This window comes from Helianthus annuus, chromosome 6 (genome assembly GCF_002127325.2).
Source record: "Helianthus annuus cultivar XRQ/B chromosome 6, HanXRQr2.0-SUNRISE, whole genome shotgun sequence".
In the NCBI taxonomy this organism is placed as follows: Eukaryota; Viridiplantae; Streptophyta; class Magnoliopsida; order Asterales; family Asteraceae; genus Helianthus; species Helianthus annuus.
The window spans coordinates 67,772,535-67,796,967 of NC_035438.2; the positions used below are offsets into that span (position 1 = coordinate 67,772,535).

At 35.9% G+C, this 24,433-nt stretch overlaps 3 protein-coding genes across 10 annotated transcripts; 1 reads left to right on the top strand and 2 right to left on the bottom strand.

The window, feature by feature from the left end:
* Positions 1-4,338: 4,338 nt before the first annotated feature.
* LOC110864047 (protein FAR1-RELATED SEQUENCE 5-like) lies at positions 4,339-6,970 on the bottom strand. The gene is made up of 3 exons (XM_022113187.2): positions 5,849-6,970; positions 5,198-5,767; positions 4,339-5,100 (listed from the first exon to the last, which is right to left on the bottom strand). The coding sequence occupies exons 1-3, from the start codon at positions 5,930-5,932 to the stop codon at positions 4,441-4,443; spliced, it is 1,314 nt and encodes a 437-aa protein (XP_021968879.1). The 5' UTR covers positions 5,933-6,970; the 3' UTR covers positions 4,339-4,440.
* LOC110944839 (protein FAR1-RELATED SEQUENCE 5-like) lies at positions 6,059-8,047 on the bottom strand. Its single transcript, XM_022186482.2, has 6 exons — positions 7,794-8,047; positions 7,577-7,657; positions 7,479-7,493; positions 7,426-7,428; positions 6,183-6,984; positions 6,059-6,107 (listed from the first exon to the last, which is right to left on the bottom strand). Exons 1-6 carry the CDS (start codon positions 7,984-7,986, stop codon positions 6,059-6,061), a joined length of 1,143 nt encoding a protein of 380 aa, XP_022042174.1. The 5' UTR covers positions 7,987-8,047.
* Positions 8,048-18,041: 9,994 nt separating this feature from the next.
* On the top strand, positions 18,042-24,137 carry LOC110865602 (VIN3-like protein 1). 8 transcript variants are annotated; one of them, XM_022114917.2, is made up of 10 exons: positions 18,042-18,268; positions 18,713-18,767; positions 19,074-19,124; positions 19,226-19,300; positions 20,456-20,701; positions 20,790-20,817; positions 20,896-21,012; positions 21,950-22,383; positions 22,498-22,805; positions 23,052-24,137. In XM_022114917.2, exons 8-10 carry the CDS (start codon positions 21,962-21,964, stop codon positions 23,684-23,686), a joined length of 1,365 nt encoding a protein of 454 aa, XP_021970609.1. In that variant the 5' UTR covers positions 18,042-18,268; positions 18,713-18,767; positions 19,074-19,124; positions 19,226-19,300; positions 20,456-20,701; positions 20,790-20,817; positions 20,896-21,012; positions 21,950-21,961; the 3' UTR covers positions 23,687-24,137. The 8 variants fall into 8 exon arrangements, with proteins under 8 accessions (XP_021970609.1, XP_021970611.1, XP_035830714.1 ...); XM_022114919.2 differs by having other exon boundaries at positions 20,456-21,012; positions 21,950-22,097; positions 22,206-22,383; XM_035974821.1 differs by having other exon boundaries at positions 20,456-20,817.
* The last annotated feature ends 296 nt before the right edge of the window (positions 24,138-24,433 follow it).

Consider the following 24,433-nt stretch of genomic DNA (forward strand, 5'->3'; position numbering starts at 1 on the left):
AACGTTGTACTTATATCTTATCTCAATTGTAATACTCTTATAGTATTTTTATAAAGAAAAAAAAAGTGTAGTCTTACAAAGTAGTTGTGCCAACTTGGAAGTGACTAATCTGCATAAGAAGTACATACATATCGAACACTATATCCAAGAAATATATAAAAGTACAGTCTCATAAATAATAAAAAGGAAAAATATGTGTACTTCTATCTCTATCTTATGTCCAATTAAAAAAGGAATAAATGACTACTTCTATCTCTAACTATATTCATTGTTAATGTATCTCTGTCATGATTTGATAACTATAGTACACGCATCTAATAAATTCCAAATTGACTCTTTGCGTGTAATAATAAAAATATAAAATATATATATACACCTATCACATTTGGGTAAACAAAAAACGAGGGAAAAATCAAAAGTTCAAATCTTTAAAGAAAATTGTAACTCCTTAAATCAAAAAAATAATTAACTTCTATGTTGGTCAGTGTAGTACATTTAATGTTGATGTAAACTGATGTAAACAATCTAATTAATTTTTCCACCTAACATCATTTGATTGTCTATAAATTAAGGTGAAATGTAAAACATTAGTTTCATCACTTGTTCACCATAAAGAAGTAAACAAAAACAACCTTATTATGTCTAGTCAATCATCACCAGCTAACTCAAAACGGGTTACCAAACGATTACAGAGAACTCTTTCATTCGAACTCCAAACTCCAAAATCGGATTGCAACCCAGAGTGTTCTCAAATCACAAAAACCCCTTCCATTCCGTCAACGCCGCAATCTGTTGAAGAAAATCTGGATATCGATGCTAAGCTTATAAGTGATCTCCTTACTAACACTAAACCTGAAGTAACAACACATGATGAGATGTCGCTAGATGATGCACTTTTGGATGTTGACTGGGGATCATTTTACTTCACCACACAAGTTACCCCTGTCAAAAACTCTTCATCTGTGGTGCTCGCAGACCAAGCAAAACCAGTCAACGCCACCCAGGAGACCTCCCCGGCAGTTGATCCAAAGACTATCGATGATCCTGAAGATGATCCTATAGATGATGATTACTCTTGTTACTCTCAAAACACCCTTATCTCGTGGGCCAACCACAACCCGTGGGAGAGTGAGCTTAGCCCAGAACCACTTAGCGCTGAAATTGAGTATGGCACACCAAGATCGTTTCTTGACTAAATAGTGGTGTTTATGTGAACTTACTAGTATGTGTGTGAAAAAGAAAGTACCCCCATTTTCCCTCTAATATATAGGGGCTACTTTCCTTATCCTATGTTATCCAATGTACTTTACCATATCTAGTGTTTAAGTTATTATGTACTCAACTAGGACTACTGAACTATTCTGTTAAATCTATGTTTTCAATCTATGTTATTAAAAAAATCGTGTCATTATTATATGATTTCAACAAATACTGACTTCTAAACATAAAAAAAAAAACTTACATAGGTTACACCCTTTAGGAAAAAAATAATAAATGAAAAAGAGTAACATGATCAAATCTAAAAAAGAGATTCAAGCAACCGTCAACAAAAGCACATAATCAAAAACACACATACAGCAAAAATGTACAAAAACCTTAGAGAAAAAAAATGTAACACGGTACGTAAGCACGTGCACAAATACAAACAAAAATGTACAAAAATCTCAGAGAAAAAAAATGTAACACGGTACGTAAGCACATGATCACACACGTACATCAAAAATGTACAAAAAACTCAGAGAAAAACAAAATGTAACATGGTCAAAACAACCAGATTATTTCTTTCGACAAAGGAAAAATCTACAAAAATCAAAGAGAAAAAAAAATTGTAACATGGTAAACCCAAAACGCAACAAATCCATCACGTAGAAGATTCTCGTGTTCAACAAAACATCAAATAAGTACATATTACACAAGATAATCCAACTAAGTACCACATATTTCTTAGACTCAACAAATAATGGCAAAACCCTCAACAAACAATGCTAACAAGTAAGCTGCCAATCACTAACGCTAATATCAGTAACCATATAACCCTCTTCTTCTTCCGGATTTCTTGCTCACGGGCAAAGAGTTCAGTTTGTAGGTTATTGATTTTCCTCAAAAGACCTGGTATGATCCTAGTTGACCTTAGGCACATCGGTGGGTCGACCCAACCAATGAAAGGGCAGTTGCTAGGCTACATTAAAAATAAATGGGCATAAAACCCGATTAGAACATACATTTACTTATTAAAACAGGGTTCGAATTTTTTACCTTAAACGGACATGAAAAGAACCTTCTTCCTGGGTTGTCATCTGTCCATGATGTCCGGATGGTAGCAATCTTCCCACATGAACACCTTTTCATGTTTTTTTGAGGGGTAGATGAGGCTTAGATAGATGAATTGTAAAGAAAATAGAGAGATAAGAAAATGATTTATTTGAATATAGTTAGAGTGGGCAGCCTAGTTAGAGTAGTTGTATATGGAGATAGTTGGAGACCTATAATTGGAATGATGATCTATGACATCCATCTAGAACAAAAGATATGTACTAAGGATTTGTGGGCCCCATTATAAACATATTCTTTTGTCATTACCCACATCCACACACTTCTTTCTTTTTCTACTTTTTATTACCTTTTTCTTTTGTTAGCATGTGGCCTACCTATAGAAAGATTTTACGACCACATTTGTACTTGTATAACCAACAGAAACTAGAGAGTATTTTTTTCATTATATATTACACCACAAAAAATTACAACATCATAGACACATAAATTACTCCTTAGTTAATGTTCATAACCTGATACTTCACCTAATTTCTAATTAACCTAAAAACACACATCTTCAAAAACAAACATAATTAGAAAAACACAAACAACAACACCTTATTTCTACTTGAGCTCCTTCATGTGAACCACTTTTTGCACTTGCATGGGGTTGGTGGCACGGGGGAAACTGATATGTTTATTGGGAAATATGAATCCCACTCAATTTCACTCATCCATGAGACATCATCAACCCAATCGCTGTTTTTGGAATCATCAACATGTCTCTTTGTTGGGTATATTGTAGGCTCATCGTTAGGCATCGCATCAACGGTAGTGTGTGTATCAAAGCCAAAGGGTTCACCCTTGGGCACTACATTTGGCTCCAACTTAACTGTAGGCTTAACACTACGCATGTTTTTCGGTATTGCTCGAGCCATAGGCTTCACCTCGGGTTCCACCTTTGGGGTCGAACAAAAGCTACTCCTCTTTCCGCGGGGGTGCCCATCAATGGTAAAAATCTCCCTAAGCGTGTGTGTGGACATAGGCACTAAATGGGTTGCATGCATATCGCCAACACTAACTGGAGTCGATGCATACTTTCGAAGTCTCTTCCCGACATTAATGAACTCATTTTTCCCAAGATTGAGATCGATAACCTCGGCATCCGGGACTTTGTATCCCGTGGATGGCCTCTTGTGCATTGTTATGCTTTGGGTGTGATTAGTAGTTAACAATGGTTTGTGGATGTACATATTATGTATGCTGAAACTATTTATAATGAAAAAGTAAACTTTTGGGGGTGGATGGTGGTGATTAGATATGAAAATAAATGACAAATTAAATGCATCACCAAAGAAAAAGGAGAAAGTAACAAAAAGATACATCTTGTTGGGGCAACCAATCTTGTTGTATGTATTTTATATAAAATTTGTATCTACAACTTGACCATATAAAAAGATGTTACTTTATGTATAATATATAAAATTTGTTACAAAAACAAGTAATATTCATCCAGCCTTCATCCAAAAAGTATTAGCTCTTTAAGAAAAAACGGCTTGTGTTTTATAAAGTAAAAAACACAAAAACGAAAAAAACTACAAAATACTATATGTGTTTAAATTTTTTTATTTGATTACTATTTTTTGTAACGAAATGGGTCATTTTCTGACTAATTATATATATAAGTTGGAATAAAAACAAAATCAGAAAATCCATAAGATAGAAAATTCTTAGATTCAACACAGCAAAAATCTACAAAAAACTCAGGGAAAAAAATGTAACATGGTGAAAACAAAACAAAAAAAAAATAAACATAGAAAATTCTCAGCTTCAAGCAAAAATGTCGACAAAAAATGGCAAAAAAAATGAACAAACAACGTTTAGTTTTCACGCAAACATTGTGCATATCATTTCATAATGCAAACTGATCAATTAAACCATAGTCATTAAACCGAAAACCGTCCTACATACCAAACCCACATACATCCTAACATGCAAACATATGCATGTGCATCCATTTTCAGATAATCTACACATGCAAACATGTGCATCTACAAAAAGGCAGCCCAAAAAATACGAAAGGGATGATCAAAGTTTAGTTCCGCTCCACTAAAATGGAGACCAAAAAGCTGGCGTCATACAAGTTTTCAAAACACGCACAGCACGCACATCAAAATAAATACCAAATCAAGTGGACTCCTGACTCGCAGAGCTTGAGTCCTCATCCTCGTTACCCGATTTATTCTTCTTCTTTTTCTTGCAATTTCTTGAATCATGCCCAGTCACGTACTTCATACATGTTCGGTAAAGCCTTGGTGTTTTGGGAGGTTTGACAGCAGAGTTGCTCGTTCCATCCTGCGGTGCTCTTGACACTCGTCGACGTTTGCCACATCCTTTGTTCCTGATCCCGTCTGGATTGTTGAGAGTTACGTCCCCATCTAAAGAAACACCAAGCAATTCTTCAACAGCAGCATAGTTATCATTCTTGGCTTCGTCATCAACTGGTCCTCCATTTAGTAACTTCGATTTCAGTTCCTTTATCTGCTCAGCAAAAGTAGAAAGTCCTCCAACATCACTTCTTAATGCGTCTACGCATTCGGTTACAATCTCAAGAATCTGATTTCTCGCAGCAGCTTGTGGACGGGTGTCAACGCCATATCGACGCTCAATAGAAAATATACTTTTGGGAAGCACGTCCCTAGTCCAACGCTTAACAACAAACTGGGCAGGGATTTTTTCAATATTGTTTACCCGGTAAACACAAAAGATGTGCCTACACAGATATCCAATACGGATGAAGTTGTTGCATGAACAAGAGACCGACTGATTTCTCAACTCAAGTTTAACCTACAAAAACACCAAAACACATTATTAAATTTTTGTGAAAAAAAGCATAATGAAAGCTTAAACAAAAGATGTCATCAAAAGGATACAACACATTTACCGTGAATGTGTTGGTTGCACTGCTTCGCTTGTCCAACTGATTCACATAGTAAACACGAACATCATCACAATCCTCCATGTTTATAATGTAACAAAACAACTTCCCCTTGTATATCTCTTTTCTTACCTCTGTGAAAATTGCATGTGTGTACAGCTCAAAAGCGTGCTTCTCGATAGCTAAATCAGTACTATCCATGAATACACTAGATGAGGTTTTAAACTCTGCAACACGTTGCCTGTAACACTGATTGTCTATCTTAGTTTCATAACATAGCATGAACTGAACTAGTGTGTTAGCACTAGTAGAGTTGACCTTGAAGCTTGAGTTAGAGCTTTCACATCTTGATGTGGTCTTCATGAGACAACACATTGGGATATCACGGAAGTAGGCAGGTACCCATTGGTCCCTAATTGAGTACATATCATTCAACCAGTCGTGATCTTGTAACCCATATTCCTCCATCAAAAGTTGCCAACGCGTCTCAAATGTAGATGGTTTCATGTGAATACTCCACACCAAACGATGCATCAATGCCCTTAACTCAGAGTTTTGTAATAGGTCTCCATGAATCTATAAATAATAGGACCCCAAGCTGTTAAAAGAAGTAACAAAATAAAAACTTCTCAAACAAGATTGATAAATTAATAAAACCTTGGTTGGAAGTTTTTTCATAATATGCCACATGCAAAGGCGGTGCCGAGCGTCTGTGAAAACCTCTGAAATGGCAGCTTTCATTGAAGGGTCCTGGTCCGTCAGAACTAACTTTGGTTGCTTCTTGTGTGCCTTCAGAAATGATTCAAGTAACCACTTGTAAGACTCGATGGTTTCATTGAATAACAAGCCAGCACCAAATGTTACACATTATTTATGATTGTCAACACCAGTGAAAGGAACAAAAATCATGTTGTACCTGCATGACAAAGAAAAAAAACAAAAGGTAATAATATGTTAAAGGGGGAAAAAGTGCCAGTTTGCAAAACCTTACTTGTTAGTGTGATAAGTCGCATCAAAAGCTAACACATCACCAAACACCTCGTAGTTTATCTTGGAAATTTCATCTGCCCAAAAAATCGACCTCAATTGCCCTTTCTCAACCACAAACTCATAGTAAAAGTCTGGTAAGCTCTCCGATCTTTCTTTCAAACGATCTATAACAAGTTGCGCATCACGGCCACCAATATAAAGCCTAACCGACTGGCTCCAGTTCTTAAAGTCAGTTGGCGTCCCACGTACGTTGTGATGTCCACCCATTAGGGACACTAAAACTCTGTGAGAAACAATTGGACCAATTCTGTTCAAACTCATGTTATGGATAAACTGTTTGGATGTAAAGGGTAGTTTCCTTGAAATCCTACTTAGATCACGATTAAAACGCTCAACAAAGGGATGATTGTGGTGCTCATGGAACCCTACCACTGTGCACATAGAGCTGCCCTCAGTAAACTTAACAAGTATACTAGCCTTGCAATCTGTCACTGTGAAATTACTTTGCCTAATAGTCAAGGTTGACTCCTCCAAGGTATCAGTTTTACGCCTAATTTGTGGTTTTGAATATTTAGTACACCTTATGTACTGGTGAGTGACAAAACCCTTCCATCTCTTGGTTTGCCCCTTACGAATAGAAAACCCAGAATAAACAGCATAGTCCTTGTACATACTGAACACGTTGTTCCACGTTTCATATACAGAACCAACAACAGGCTTTAAAACAATAGGAACATTAGGACACCACATTCTAGTGCCATTGGGTGTGTGGTGAACATAAAACTCCTCGTTCGCATGAGTACCTACGAAAAAGGTCACGAGTCTTAGAAAACATTGTATTGTTTAATAAAAATCTAACACCTATAGGTTGAAAACTTTTTTACATGTAACATTGTATTCTCAAAAAACAAGTTTAACACGTTTCACTAAAAATGCAAAAAAAAAAAAAAAAACATGGTAGTACATTTTTTTATGTCACCAAAAATTGTAGATGCTGGTGGAATTTTTTATGTAGCCCAAAAAATTTAAACTCGAATGTTTTCCCCAACCTGTTTTTCCCCTTCCAATAAAAATATAAAAACTTCATACAAGTCCAACCACGCATGTTTTTACCTCCTACAAAATATATAAGCTTGTTTCATAAAAACTTAATACAAGTGCAACCACACATGTTTTTACCTCCTACAAAATATATAATCTTGTTTCATAAAAAGTTAATACAAGTGTAGCCACACATTTTTTACCTTCTGCAAAATATAAAAGCTTGTTTCATCAAAAATAAATATATAAGTCTAACCACACATTTCCTCCTCTACCAAAAAAAGAAATAAAATAAATAATAATACAATAACACTATAGAAAAAAAATCATGGTTTCACATAAAACAAAAATCACCTGTTGATAGCAACTGTGTAAAAGTACAATTCTGAACACCATCTTCATCATCATTTGTGGAATTTTGATTTAGAACTGATGCTACGCATAAAAATAAAAAACAAAGAAAATGAATCAAGAACAATCCAATGAAAAACTAAACAAAGAAATCCTTAATTTGCAAAAGTACTCGTATGCATTTAAAGCTGAACATTTAATACAACAGAAAAAAACTCACCTGGAAACGCTGAAGAAATAGGTTCAGGTTCTTCAACAACCCTAACCTCAAACGATGCATCTTCATCTTCATTAAATGCAAAAACAGGTGAAAGATTATGTGGAACAACATTTAAGGGTGAACCAGGATGATCAATGAATGTCTCCGTACCACCGGCAACGGTCCGAGGGGGTTGGATGTTCGAATCAGCCATGATAAATGCAAATACCCTTCAATGGTGAGTATGGGGGGTGAGTATGGTTTCTTTCTTTCACTGCAAGCTCTGGTTCGAAATAAATGAGATGTGAGAACATTTGTTGAAAGGTGTTAGGAGCATGTGAGAGAAGCTTTACAAGTACACAAGTAATTAATGGAAAGCATGACAAGAAAAGCAATGTTGAAAGGTCTGTGTGTGCAGACTTACAAATGAAAAGGGTCACCCAATTCTCAAAAGGTAAAAGAAAGAAAATGTCAAAATTGCCCTTGTCTCCTCACAACTAACAAGCAACGTGGCTAAATCTGATCCACATGTGAGAGTTTTCAGGGTTTAGTCAACTGGAGTGGGTTTTCTCCTTATAATTAGCCTATATATATATATATATATATATATAGGGGATCGCTAAAATGAAAACCAACTCTAGTTGTAAAAACCATAAAAACCACTTTATGGCCCTTAGATCAACTAGATGGATGGATGTGATTAAAAGTAGTTAATATTAATATTAAAAGTTTTTTGTCTTATTATGTCTTTAATATTATAATCCAAAAGGGTATTTAAGTAAAATGACTCTATTTTGTCTTTTTATATATATTAATTTTAAATTACTTTTTTTGTCCTATTCATTAATTACTTTTTATTACTTTTATTTTTTAAACATAATTTATTTATTAAAAATATTTTTAAATTCAGATTTTTTTTAAAAGATTTTTATACTTTTTACAATTTAAGTTTTGTGTTAAACTTTTTACGTTTTTTTGACGCGCCGTTTTTAACGCCGTTTTTTAACGCGCCTTTTTTTTACGCGCCGTTTTAACGCCATTTTTTAACGCTCCGTTTTTTAACGCCGTTTTTTACGCGCCGTTTTTTACGCGACGTTTTTGACGCGCCGTTTTTCACGCGCCGTTTTTACGCGCCGTTTTTTTAAGGCGTCGTTTTTCTCAATCGGTTTTTTTTAACGCGCCGTTTTTTTAAGGCGTCGTTTTTCTCAATCGGCGTTTTTTTAACGCGCCGTTTTTTACCCGCCGTTTTTACGCGCCGTTTTTTTAAGGCGTCGTTTTTCACAATCGGCGTTTTCTTAACGCACCGTTTTTTACACGTTTTTTACGCGCCGTTTTTCCGAAGTTTTTTAACGCGGCGTTTTTTACGCGTTTTTACGCACCTTTTTTTCAAGCGTCGTTTTTTTAAACGCGCCGTTTTTTCCACGTTTTTAACGCGCCAAATTTTTTACACGCTTTTTACACGCCGTTTTAACGCGCCGTTTTTTCGAAGTTTTTTAATGCACCGTTTTTTTGAAGTTTTTAACGCGCCGTTTTTCCGAAGTTTTTTAACGCGCCGTTTTTTCAAGCGTCGTTTTTTTGAAACGCGCCGTTTCTCCACGTTTTTTTAGCGCGCCGTTTTTTTACACGCCGTTTTAAACGCACCGTTTTTTCACTTTTTATAACGCGCCCTTTTTTGTACACTTTTTACGTTTTGCGTTAAAAATTTAAACTTTTTACGTTTTACGTAAAAGTTTTTACGTTTTACGTTAAAAATTTAAACTTTTTACGTTTTACGTTAAAATTTTTACGTTTTACATCCGGCTTTTTTACGTGTCGTTTTTTTGACACGCCGTTTTAACGCCGGTTCTTACCGCGCCGTTTTTTAACGTGCCGTTTTTTAACGCCGTTTTTTTACGCGCCGTTTTTTTACGCGCCGTTTTTTACCGCCGTTTTTTTAACGCACCGTTTTTTTGCCCGTTTTTTAAACGCCGTTTTTTTAAACGCCGTTTTTTTAAACGCCGTTTTTTTCCATACGCTGTTTTTTACCACGCGCCGTTTTTAACGCCCATTTTTTGTTGCCCGTTTTTTTAACGACGCTTAAACATTTGATTACAACTTTATAAGGTTTTTTTATACTTTTTACAATTCAAGTTTTACGTTAAACTTTTTAAGTTTTACGTTTTTTTGACGCGCCGTTTTTACGCCGGGGTTTTTCAAGCGTCGTTATTTTTTACGCGCCATTTTTTTAATGCCGTTGTTTTACGCGCCGTTTTTTAACGCCGTTTTTTCAACGCCCCGTTTTTTACGCGCAAACTTTTTAACTCCGTTTTTTACGCGCCAATTTTTTAACGCCGTTTTTTACGTGCCAATTTTTTAACCCCATTTTTTATGCGCCGTTTTTTAACGCCGATTTTTACGCGGCAATTTTTTAACGCCGTTTTTTACGCGCCGTTTATTAACGCCATTTTTTCAACGCGCCGTTTTTACGTTAACGTAATTTACGTTTTTAACGCCGTGTTTTACTCGTTTTTTTACGTAACAGTTTTTACGTTTTATGTAAACTTTTTGCGTTTTTACGTTTTAGGTAAACCTTTTTTACGTGTTGCGTAAACTTTTTAACGTTTTACGTAAAACTTTTTACATTTTACGTTTAACGTTTTTACGTTAAAAAGTTTACATTTTACGTTTAAAAGTTTACGTTAAACTTTTTACGTTTTACATTTTACGTAAAACTTTTTATGTTTTACGCTTCACGTTTTTATGTTTTAGGTTAAAAAAGTTTACGGTTTACGTTAAAAAGTTTACGGTTTAATTTTTTTTTTACAAAATTTTTTTTACGCAAAAACGAACGCACCCAGAAATCGCAAACTAGGGAGATGTCTCAGATATATCGTTATCATCATCGACTGGGGGGGGGGGGGAATTAAAAACCAACTACATCAAAACAAAAGTCTATCTCGAAAAAAAAAACGGGGTTTGGCTCAGATTAACAGATAAATCAAAAAAGGCTGCAAAAGATGGGTTGCAGGTTTAAAAAACCTACCCTCCGCCGTCCTTGCCGCGCCATCGTCATGAAAATCGGCGTTTTTTTTTCATCATCGCCGCCCACATCCAACATATCAAACCCACAAAAGTCCACTAATCAAAATTTCCAGAAAAACAAGAACACAGGCAAAAAAATCAAAGAAACCCAACCAAAAAATCAAACAATCAAAGCCACATAGTCGACAGAACTTGATCCGGTTGAGCCAAACATAATCCCGAGCCTGAACATGTACCAAACTGAAGCTTGAACCACCTTCCACTGCCTGTTACCGTCGCCGTGAACAAGACAACCACCACGGCTGTCACTGCTCAAACTCAAACCACGCGCCACCACGCACCGCCGTGAACAAGACAACCACCACGGCTGTCACTGGTAACTCCGGCGCCGGTTGCCATCTTCATTAACATCATCGTCTTCGACCCCATTAATCATCGGAAAAACAAAAAGAAAAGGAAGATTTAAAGAAAAACTAACAGATCCACTAACAGATCTGGAATGGAGACGAGTAGAGATATGCTAACCGGACAGATCCACTAACAGATCTGGAATGGAGACGATGTATCAGTGGCGGAGGCGGTGGCGATGGAGGCGTCGGAGATCGGAAGACGTGGCAAATCCCTTTTTATTTTCGAAACATATCAATGGAGGAAACCTTTTATAATTGCCACCAACATCAGTGAGAAATCCCTTTTATATTTTCGAAACATATCAATAGAGGAAATCATATTATAATTGTCATCTCAGTGGAGAAGATGGGTTTAAAATGGGGATGGGGAGAGATAAAATGAAAGAAATAAAAAAGGGAATCTGACATGTTATAATAAATGTGGAGAGAGGGGATATATTTGACATATGGGGTAAATGACCAATATACCCTTATTGTTGGCAAAATCTGATTGGTTGAGACTGGTTCTCATGGTTCTTACAACTAGAGGTGGTTTTCATTTTAGCGACTCCATATATATATATATATATATATATATATATATATATATATATATATATATATATATATATATATATATATATATATATATAGGGGGCTGCTAGAATGAAAACCACCCCGAGTTGTAAGAACCGCGAGAACTACACCCCACGGAGCGCCGTTCGCCATGATTTTTTTTACAAGTAGATGTGTGTATTATAAACACAGCCGTAAAAAATCATGGCGAACGGCGCTCCGTGGGGTGTAGTTTTTTACACCACAAGTTTGGTGTTTTTTTAATTTTTTTTCACCAAACTTGTGGTGTAAAAAACTACACCCCACGGAGCGCCGTTCGCCATGATTTTTTACGGCTGTGTTTATAATATACACATCTACTTGTAAAAAAAAAATCATGGCGAACGGCGCTCCGTGGGGTGTAGTTCTCGCGGTTCTTACAACTCGAGGTGGTTTTCATTCTAGCGGCTCCCTATATATATATATAAAGGTTACATACTTAATAATTTAATCGAATTTGTATCCATCTTTTTTGAAGGAGTTCCTCTTTTTTACCCACTTATGCATTAAATGCATTACTATACTTTTTACATAGAGATCCATCTTTTTTGAAGGAGTTCCTCTTTTTTACCTACTTATGCATTAAATGAACTAGTGTTTTCAATGACGCGCGTTGCGCGAAAGGCATTGGTGTTTTCGACCGACATCATTCTTCAAACGATTCGAGATAAACGATGTGTAACCAACCATATCCGGTATCGCGGAGTGTATTAAAAAGGGAGCAATTGGACGATTGGATGCTGGGCTAGGTGTTTCTTGGAATGCCCACGGATTGTTCGGGTCAAAACCACGATTATGAGGATTCATTTTTCGTATTGTGGTTGGATGATAATTTTTTTTAAAAAAATAAGATAGAGATGATTATAGAAGAGGTGGAGTAGTTGTGGTAAAAAAATAATAGAAGTGTGAGTATTTATAGTGGAAAAATATTTTTTCTTAAACACATAGTCGTCGGCCAACGGCTAGCCCAACGATCCCGCCATGTCATCTTGATAGCCCCGCCTAACGCCTGTGCTAAAACTCCGGCCAAGGGGCCACGCCAAAACCCCCCACTCGGGATGGTGACTTGGACGTTTATACCCAACCCACGTCACAACCCTCACCCCATACCTTATATTCTAATATACCCTAGATAAACTACTGTTCATTCACTTTCCTTTTTATTATATATAGATTACTATACTTTTTACATAGAGATTTTTTAAAGGATAATGCATCTTTTTGATTTATAAAATACTTGTGCTCATTTTCCTGTTCTCTTGCTTATCTCAATCCCTATATTGACATACTCATAACAAAAACATTATATTTACATGTATATAACTTATATTTTTTACCTAACAGATGTTAGTATTTTAAAAACAATCATATTATTTTGTGAAACTCCTAACCCCAAAAAAATGAGTAGTGATCAACGAAAATGCAGAATTGTTGTTTTGTAACGAAGACGTGGTTTTAGTAGGAAAACATCATAACGAAGCCATACCTTTTTTTCCTTGAATCGTTGCTTGTAACCCTTTGGGTTGTTGTTTCTTCTTCCTCAAAGATGCTACCTTGATTGTGTTGTGATGCAATATGATTTTTAGGAAGATGAACAATAGAGAGACTTTTTGTTTTATAATTTTCTCAAAACTTGGTATATGAAAGCTTTTGAATTTTGATATGGGGATAAGTGTAGTTGGTATATCATATCTGGAGCAAAAAAGACGTGTAATGATTAATATTGGAAAGTACACATCTTTTAAGGGTTTTGATTGATGTAGTTGGACCGTGTGTACTCTTTACATGTATTCCCAAGAGACTACTTTGTACCCACTTTCCCAAACTACCCTTGTAGTAACTTTATTCAGATTTAAAGTACAACTAATCAATTTATCATTGTTCTAATGCTCATAGCCGTAGATCAAACACAATCAAGTGTTATGATGCAGTTTTCAAGGTTTTCTCAACTCAAGTGGTTTTCAATTTATCCTTCCCATATATATATATATATATATATATATATATATATATATATATATATATATGAAAATCTAGTGGCTGAGCTTGACTTATTAACTAGGAGGAGGTGGGAGAACTCAATAGTAAGTTTTTAGGTAAAATTTACATTATGAATCGAAAAACATGGCGGGGCACCCATGGCCTAGATTAAGCTCCGCCCATGTGAAAATCCCAATGGGTTTTTTTTAAACACTAACGGATATATCCGATACCCTTGTATATGTTCTTGATGAGTAAATACCCGACAAATAATGGGTAAGATATAAGACAAGATTTTACAACCGACCGACGACCTAGTATGAGACCAGGATTAACCATGCCTAACAAATTATCATCCGTAACACTGTTACACATTCAACAATCCGAACAAACTAACCACGTACAGTTCGCAATTCTAATGAGTCAAATACTCGTTGCTCTCACTTCTCCGGCTAACATTCAACTGCTTCACATCACCAATGTATCTCCTGCGTAGTTTAGGCAGGATTTTATTTATAATAAATGATATTAATAAAGTAGCCGTCTTTTCAGTTTACTGTGTATTTTTACTGTTTTTTTTGTTCAGCTTTTTATGAGTTTTTAGGGTCATAGACTTTCCATCTCCCAGGTTTGGCGTTTTATATGGGTTTAAGTAGTTTTTGACTTTTTTTTTCATTTTTAGCTTTTATTAATTAATACTTCTGTAAATTACTTTCATTATAGTTTGGGAGTTTTTGGCGTTTTTACTCCATTTATGGCGTTTTTCATATGCATTATGACTGTTTGGCGTTTAATTAAGATAATGTATTTTTTTTTCTAAGTTGAAAAATACATAGCAAACAACAGAAAAAGAAAATTAAAAAAATAAAAATAAAAACAATTCATCTTCCAAATCTTCACTGTCATCAATCTATTTCTTCTTTGAATCATGTTCGCTGGTGGTTTGGCTTAGCCATACTTGTGTTTTTGTGGCCGTTTGGAAAGACAAAATGACATGAGTTTTTTTTTTGAATATGTATCTTCAAACAACTCATTAGTGTCATTCGTCTTTTCATACAATTAAAATATTCATCAAGAACAAAACACGGAAAATGACATAAGTCTTACCCCAACATCTTTTTTGTTTTTGATTTGTCGATCTCATGCAGCAAAATGTTATTTGAGTCACAGCACCTCAGGGAAGAATGCATTATCCGAAACTTTGGCGTAGAACGATATTTTGAATATACAAGAAACGATATTTGGCATTTTTGGCGTTTTACTGAGGAAATAGTGTATCTGAAAGAACCGTCGATCTTTTGGAATCTTTCGATGTTTGAGTGTTTTGGCGTTTTCTAAGATGAATGGTATATAGTAGAAAATATGACGTTTTTGAGTAGTTGTGTTTGATGTTTTGGGGGTTTTGGCGTTTGTAAGTTGAATGGTATATAGTAGAAAATATGGCGCTTCAGGTTCCGGGGGATGTGTTTTTATGTCTTGGATGTTTTTTGTTTATATAGCGATGTGATTTGGTCCGTAATGGCGTTTTATTCGTCAGTATGGCGTTTTGGTATAGAGGTGTAAAGACGCTTTTACCCTTAATGAGGTGCGTCCACGTAATAAAATTGATGTCATTTACGAAAACGCCACCGCGCCAATCTAGTCCATAGATTGTTTTAATCGGACGATCCATAAGCGTTCTCACCGTTCTCACACTTTCTACCGTTTTCTCCAAATCCCAACCCTATATATACACATGAGTGGGAGTTGGCTAGAGAGCCTAAGTTTCTAGAAAGTATAGGAAGCAATAGGGAGGTGACATGTGGCTTTTAGTTTTTTTATTCAAAAGGGCATGATGGTAATTTGATTATTAATTTAATTTTAGAATATTATATATCCTAAACTAACTATCCTGATATTTATGGAAACGTATATCCAGATATTTATGGAAATGTATATCTCTTTGAGAATTTCAAATAATTACGATTTCAAAATGGCAGTTACTTTAAATTACGAAGTTCAAATCATTAACAGTTTCTTCACGTCGTGTTTTATCAGTTACTGGGTTCATCACAATGTGTTTTATCAGTTACTGGTTGATATGATTTTTGGCATTCCTGATGTTGTGTTTAATCAGTTACTGATTCACGTTGTGTTTTATTAGTTATTGGTTTCATCGCAATGTGTTTTATCAGTTACCGGTTTCAGTACTGTTTCATCACAATGTGTTCTATCATTTACTGGTTGATGTGATTTTGGCATTCTTGATGTTGTGTTTTATCAGTTACTGGTTTCAGTTACTGTTTCATCACAATGTATATTATCGGTTACTGGTTGATATGATTTTTGGCATTCTTAATGTTGTGTTTTATCAATTACCGGTTTCATCACAATGTGTTATACCAATTATGATTCATGAATGTCATGTTCTTTTGTATTTTATCTACTGTTTCACCACAATGTGTTTTATCAGTTACTGGTTGATGTGATTTTGGCATTCTTGATGTTGTGTTTTATCAGTTACTACTGGTTTCATCACAATGTATTTTATCAGTTACTGGTTGATATGATTTTGACATTCTTGATGTTGTGTTTTATCAATTACTGGTTCACATTGTGTTTTATCAGTTGGCATTCTTGATGTTGTGTTTTAGCAGTCAGTCACTAGTTCGTCGCATTGTGTTTTATCGCTAAAACACACTACCATGAACACATCTAGATCCGATTTATCGTTATTTTTTGTATGATTTGGTGTTTTCAAATGTGAGGGGTTAGAGAGAGAGAGAGAGAGAGAGAGAGAGAAAATTACGACATTTTTGGAGGTGGTTTTATGATTGGTATTTATTTCCTTATTTAAAACAACTTAAATGATACATTTACCCTAATCAATTAAATTAACATATTTTAAAGACACGTATATTACCAAAATGCCACCAAAATGATCTCAACCATTAAACACACTCTTCTGATGGCCCAGATCGCTTCCTACACTTTCTAGGAAAAACACACTTTCCGCAAGATCCCACTCTATATACAAAGAATTAAATAAATTAAAAAAACATGAAAAAAAATTGATTGGCCAAAGGAAAAGGAGATAACTCTCATTTGTCAACCCATTTCTTCTCCGGCGTGAAATATAAAACACCTCAACTCATTTTTTTGCAAAAAAACGCCGAAACACGCCGGCAGGGGTGGAGGATTTGACGTTTTCGGGTGTGTTTAGTGGAAGAAAACGCCGGATAACGGCGACAGGGCCGTCCCGGAGAATGATATAAAACTTTTGGGCCTTGTGCGAGACAAAAAAGATTGGGCCCCCTCCCTATAATTTAAACTCATCAATCATATATCAAAAACCCACATTACGACGCTAATTGTGATAACATAAACGAAACAAAAATAGTGTAGCAAAATGATCAAACTTACTTAAACAAATCGTGAGACACTTCTAGAGTTTTTGGAAGTAAAGCTCTCGATCAAGTATTTATAATCCATACTGATTCTTCCTTATATTTCAATAAATTAACATTGATTAAAAACAAGAAATCCTAGTTTTATCTTACAAATAAATTGATACACCTAACATTAGTTTCAACACTTGAATCTTCTTTAGCAAGAAGAATTGTAATATATGTGTAAACATATCCAAATTAGTTTGGCAACACGAACCTTGTCATACAAATAAAATAAATAGAACCAGATACTGAGTTCTTCTAAATTTATATTGTAAATGGTTAAATGAGAAACGAGAAATAAAAAACCTACAAATTTAAACAAGTAAACATGTAAAGTTTGTTTTGTAAATTGTTAAATAGAAGAAAAAAAATCAAAGAACTTACAACTTTATGAAAGCCTAAATTTAAAAGTGAAAATTCAAAATTAAAACTAAAAGATAAGCTAACTAAAAGTAAAAAATAAGCTTGCAAATTGTTGGTATGAGTTTCCCCAATTAATGAAACAAGCCTAGAAGACAAAACAAAATTTAGAACACAAAAGACATAACAGTGGGAACCGAACTCGTAATGTTCAGTTAATCACATAACTCTTGCATCCATTAAGCCAAAGGGAGAACTTGTGTATTAACTTTCTACATCAAATTTATATATATTAAAAACATACATATTTTTTAAACAATATTGGGCCGTAGATGCTTTGGGCCCTGCGCGGTGGCACTTCTCGCACAGGCCCAAAGCCGGCCCTGAACGGCGACTACTGGTGGTCTAACATCCGTAACACTATTACACATTCAACAATCCGAACAAACTAACCACGTACAGTTAGCAATTCTAATGAGTCAAATACTCGTTGCTCTCACTTCTCCGGCTAACATTCAACTGCTTCACATTCTCCACGCGCCCACCAATGTATCTCCACCCACCCAAAATCTTCAACAAAAAACCCAAATTACACCATCATCAACAACCACCTGACAGATTAAAAATCCAATCTTTAGCTACCAAAACCCCCCCTCTTTCCATGAATAAAAACCCTAATTTTCTCCCACATTCTTTGCAGGTATCTTTTCTTGATCCTTTACATACTTATGGAGTTTTTGCTGTATCTTGTTTTCACGGGTTTTATGTGTTCACATCCGTTGTTTTAATATTCAGTTGGTTCACTTTATATAGGATTAGGAAACAGAAGACGGTATTTAGTGGATGTTGTGGTTAAAGATATAAGTTATTGTCACTTGCTTAGAATGATAATTTGCAGAATTTTGTAACAACAATTAATGTTTTCCCATTATGACAACTAGTTCTTGGAGACATACAAGTTGCTATAAATTTTCAAATCGGTATATTTGCGCTGCTATACGTTAGTTAAGCGTCAACGAGTTGTCATTGTTATAGTTCCTTCCTTTGATAAGTTTATATTATGATATTCTCTTTGACATTGAAGACTATATGATTAGGGGTTAGAGTAATGTGGTGCTTAACTTTATATGATACTTCATTACAGGGAATGTCTCTTGAGTTGAGTATAATGGACATGGATGATAAACTCGTTGCTAAAGGTGAGAACTTGACAAACGCTAATGTTCAGTTCATTGCCACTTACTACTGGTTTGTTAAAGATTCAAGATATAAGTTCTTGTCACTTGCTTCCAATGAAAATTCGTGGTAGTTAATGTTTTCCCATCATCAAACTAGTTCTTGTTGCTCTTCTATAGATAGCATTAGGTAAAAGATTTCAAATTAGTATATTTTCGGTATACATTAATTGTCATTGTTTGATTATTTTTCGGTTCTCATATCGAACACTGTACGATTAGAATTCAGGCTAATGTAGTGCTGATTATTCTTATGCTACTTCATTACAGGGAATGTCTCTTTGAGTACAATGGAAATGGATGATATACTTGTTGCAAAAGGTGAGAACTTGATATGTATTACTGTTCAGTTCATTGCGACCTAATAATGTAGTGCTGCTGAACATTTTCTTCACGGATTTAGACTTCTTACTAATGCGCAGTTAATTGCACAACAAGATTGGAAGGGGAGATAAAGTTCTTGGATAACAATATAGCATACCAAACTATATTATCAAGTTAAGTATTTATTATACTTCTTAAAGACTTGTTGGTAAAACTAAGATATATTTGTTAATTTTTCCGACTCATCAAATGTGTAGATTGTCAATAACTCGAAGTTTTTTTTTTTTTTTTTTTCTGTATCACTGTATGTGTAGATTGTCAATAGTTGACTCATGCGATTGAAACCCCAGGAAACCATTGCCGCCCACAAGCTTGGTTTTAAAAAGTGTGCCCTAGGCGCGGGGCACACTCTGGATAGCGAGAATAACGACACTTTTTTTAAAGAGTTAAATGCTATTTTAGTCCCTGTGGTTTGGGCCATTTTGCCAGTTTAGTCCAAAGGTTTGAAACGTTGCCATTTTAGTCCAAATAGTTTCAAGTGTTGCCATTTTAGTCCACTGGGTTAACTCTGTCCATTTTTTATGTTAGCTAGAAGGGTAGTTCGATCATTTTATATGGTCGAATTGCCCTTCTAATTAACAGAATTACATATAAAATGACCGAAATGCGCCCTTCTAGTCAACAAAATAAAGGGATGGAATTAACCCAGTGGACTAAAATGGCAACGTTTAAAACTATTTGGACTAAAATGGCAACGTTTCAAACCTTTGGACTAAACTGGCAAAATGGCCCAAACCACAGGGAATAAAATGGCATTTAACTCTTTTTTAAATATAAATAGCAATTGTATAGCTATAAAATAGCTGGGTTTTAGGTTTTTGTTAAATATACATGTAAAGTAGCATATATATACCAGTGTATTTTGATATAATATACATATAAAATTAATTTTTTTTTCTAGTGTATCACTATTTATAAAATAGCCGCCCGCTATTTATCGCTATTCGCTATGTAACATATAGGTACCTTATTGCTATTTGTCGCTATTCGCCATTAACAACTATGCATATAGGTTACGTATATAAAAGTATCATATATAGACTATAGAGCTTATTGATATCAGTGTTTTGGGTACGTGCCATAGAAGCGTATGCGAAATGCAAGGAAATTTATATAAATACCTTGTGCGAATATATGAAGCGGTGCGCTTTAGCGCCTCGGCTAGGGACTCAATCGCCCCGGTGCTCCTCTCATTTTTCAAAACCAGGTAAGCAATAGTTAAGGTTCATTTTGTCATGAACTAATTTTTTTTTTGAATAAATCTGTAGGTGTCTTGGTTTTAAAAAACGAGAAAGGCACAAAAGCGATGGGGTCTAAAACCGAGGCGCGAAATGTACAACCTAAAAAGCACGTTGTATCACAATCTATTGCACAAAAATGATGGAAATACATGAGGCACGCTCCTCAGAGTCAACTTTTTGCCAAAAGAAACGCACCTCATGTGCGCTTCTTGTAAAACTCGTGCCTCGTGTAGGCTGATGGCGCCTCGCGCCTAGGCGCACCTTAGGCGCGAGGTAGGTGTAGTTTTTGTATAAGATTATTGTTGTTATAAACAATAAATTTGGTCTTTAATTTTCTTCATTTATGATTTATGAGGAAAAGTTCAAGACAAGTTTGTTGAAAAGGGGCCGTATCCTATGCCTGATATCCGCGTATTTACTTTCACAATTTCTATATAATGGTTGGTGTTGAGGCCTTAAAGGTATAGAATACAAAACCCTAGAAAGCAAGAGCGCCGACCGACGTCTTCATCGATACGCTGTTCTTCACTAGCTTGATTTCATTGGTCTGCAGTCTGCTCATAATTCGTTTTTTTTGAAACTCTGTAAGTATATTCACTTCTGTAATCTTTTCACACACGATTTGTGATCCGCTTTCTTGCATCTTTGTATGCGATATATATATATTTTGACAATGTGATTTTTACAAAGTTCTTAACTTCATATATTGCTGAATTAAATTGTGGATCTGTACGAATAAGAATATTTCTTGCTGTTTTTGGATTGTCGTATCGTCTGTTATACTCTCTAGGCTCTAGATTCTGATATCTGATAAGCACAGGGATGGAATTCTGTCTTCAATTGCATTCGAGTCGAGATTTATATTCCCGTTTTCGTTGTTTAATTTAATTTAGATCTACTGGTGTTTACCTAGAGATGCTAAACGGGTTGTGTTTGCGGGTGGCGGGTTCAACCCGAACCCAACCCAAAAATCGTGTCACACATGAACCCGAACACAACCTGAATATTCGTGGGTTGTCCCGAACACGGTCCGATCAACTCGAATTTTTAATTTTTTATTGTTGTATTAAAATTAAAATATTACTAAAAAACACAAATGTATATAATACAATTACATTTAATTTAAAAAATCTTATGTCAATTTCTCTTTAGTTATGGCATAAAATGCACACTCAATCTAAGATATAACATAAAACATATTGTTAAAAAATAATATATAATATAAATGGGTCAACCCACCAACTCGGTCGGGTCGACACGAACCCAGCCTGTTTTGCTAAATGGGTTTGCGGGTTCAACCTGAAATTGACCCCAACCTGTTTAGACTAAACCCAAACCCGTAAATTTCGTGTTAGGTTCGTGTCGTGTCAGAAATTCACACCCCTATGTTTAGACTTTCATCATTTCATGCTTAATTTTTATACAGAGTTAGTTCCATCTTATCATTCATAGGTAGGGTCAATTTAATTAATTATTTTATCATTTATTTATCTCAACTCTTGTGTATTTTTTTTGATAAAGCAATCAACACAGATGGATAAGAAAATTGCGAAGAATCAGGATTCAAAGAAGGTACCCGTGGGTCCTAAAGGCCAGCCATCAAGAAGGAACAAGAGAAAAGGGGCAAACCCTAAGCGAATCCCACAAAACACAGATTCTAGATTCTCAGGTACATTGATTTGCAGTAACTCCGCGTGTGGGGCTGTGCGTTGCGTTTTTTATCCCTTCTGTAAGAGGTGTTCATGCTACATTTGCCATTTATTTGATAACAACAAAGATCCTAGTCTTTGGTTGGAATGCGCATCTGATTCTCCATCAGACTCATGTGGGTCATCTTGCCACGTTGAGTGTGCCTTCCGACGAGGAAGGGTCGGTGTAGTTGATCATGGCCAAGGGATGCGGCTCGATGGGGGTTACTGTTGCGCGTCATGTGGTAGACGCTCAGGGATACTTGGGTGAGTCCTTCTTGAGTTTGGTTCGAAAATGTTTTTATACAAAAATTCATTGCAATATGTTTTTCTCCTTTTGAGTTTAGTTTACTCTTTTTGGTTGACATGTTATCATTCTAGGTATTGGAAGAGGCAACTGACCATTGCAAAGGAGTCCCGCAGTGTCGATATCCTATGCCATAGGATATATTTGTGTTTTAGGCTTCTAAATGGCACATCCAGGTTTAAAAACCTACATCAATTTGTTATAGAAGCAAAAAATAAATTAGAGGCGGAAGTGGGCCCACTGGATGGGGTCCATGGCAAGGTGGCACCATTTATTGTAAGCAAACTCTCTGTCGCAGGAGAAGTGCAAGCATTGTGTAATGCTGCACTCCAAAAGGCAGACGAATTTTCTGCCACACGTTCTAGTCCCCTGGGTGGTAAAGGTATCTCCTCCAACCTGGCTTCTTTCGCTTAAAAAATGGGTCGGGTTGGGTTGAATTGGGTATGCGTTTTATGTCCAAATTGTACTTTTTTAAAATCATTAGTACATCAATTAAGATTACAAAAACCGTACTATTCCTATGCGCGTTTTATTTAGGTGGTTTTGTGCTTCTTCTAGCTAGTTTTTTCTGTTAAAGACCCGAATTGACCCTTCAATTCCTATGCGTGTTTTATTTTTCTCTTTGCAGAAGGCTCCGTTCTTCAAAAGGAAGGAACATCTGGTGCCAATGATGCTGAACCAGACTCCATGCTTAAAGTCCGAGACTCTGGCAAACTGCCACAGCTAACTTGGGTTGAAGAACAAGGAGGCTTGGATGATATGTCAGGTCCAGAATTGAGTGGGCTTGGTCATATGGTCAGGCCCGACACTTCGAAAGCTGACGGGTCACCATCTACGTCAAATGGGCTGGACAGGAATATCGTCATAGTTCTTGATACAGATGACGAAGCTGCTCCAAATGATATCCCTAGGGATGACGCAGAAAAATCGGCCCAACATGGGCCCAATGTGGAAGTGGCAGCTGTTAACCCCCAGGCCGGGATGACAAGAAAGAGGCCAGCTAATACAGAGGCCCATGATTCTGATAACCTGGAGCAGAAGTATGAATATTTTGTGCTGTTCCGAAAGCTTGAGCGTGAAGGGCACATCACAAAAGAATTTAGACAGAAACTGTTCACGTGGTTTAGTCTGAGTTCAACCGAGCATGAACGAAGAGTGATCAATGCTTTCATCCGAACACTCGGGGATGACCTTCAAAGCTTAGGAGAACAGTTGGTTGACTCCTTTGGGGATATAGTGAACAGCAAAAGGCCCAAAACTTAATTCTGCCGTCAGCTTTGGCACTAAACAAGAGGGACTAAAATGTCACCGGCGGGCTTCTTGTGGGAAGAAGGGCATCCATCCGTATATGGATGTTGAGTTATGGGCTTGGGTTGGGTGGGTGTTGCAGTTGAGAGAGAGATGAAGAAGGGTATCAGTGATGGAAATTTGACAGTCGAAGATGGTTTCTGATCGACGAGAGAGAGAGAGAGAGCAAGATGAGTTGGATATGTTTTTAAAACTTTTTATTTTTTTAGTGCTATTTGGTAAAAAGACTGAAATACCATTTCATGTGTTTGTCAAGCACATGGCTAGAGTTTACTGAGAAATTGTATGGAGTTGATGTGAAGGATGAAGAGTGTAGCAAAAACTATTACAGGGAGTGAATGTAATCTTTTTTTAAGAGACATTCTCTAATTTGGAGCTAAATAAAGGACAAAATTGCATTTTAGTATAGTATTAATGTTATTTTATCGATATGGAATCTTACTATTCATTGGTTATGTTGAGCCCTATGTTGATTAATTTTCTCGACATTTATTTATGAGTAAAAACAATTAGGAGCGTTTGATTCGTAGAATGTTTTCAAAGAAATTGGAGTTATAAAGTGATTTTCAAATGTGAAAGGTGTTTGGTTTGTTTAGATAAAGAAGGAATTGAAATCTTCAAAAACTGAAACTATAAAAATACCCTAAACGAGTCGAGCCGAGTCCGGGTTCAAGCCTATTTAACTTAAAAAGCTCAAACTTA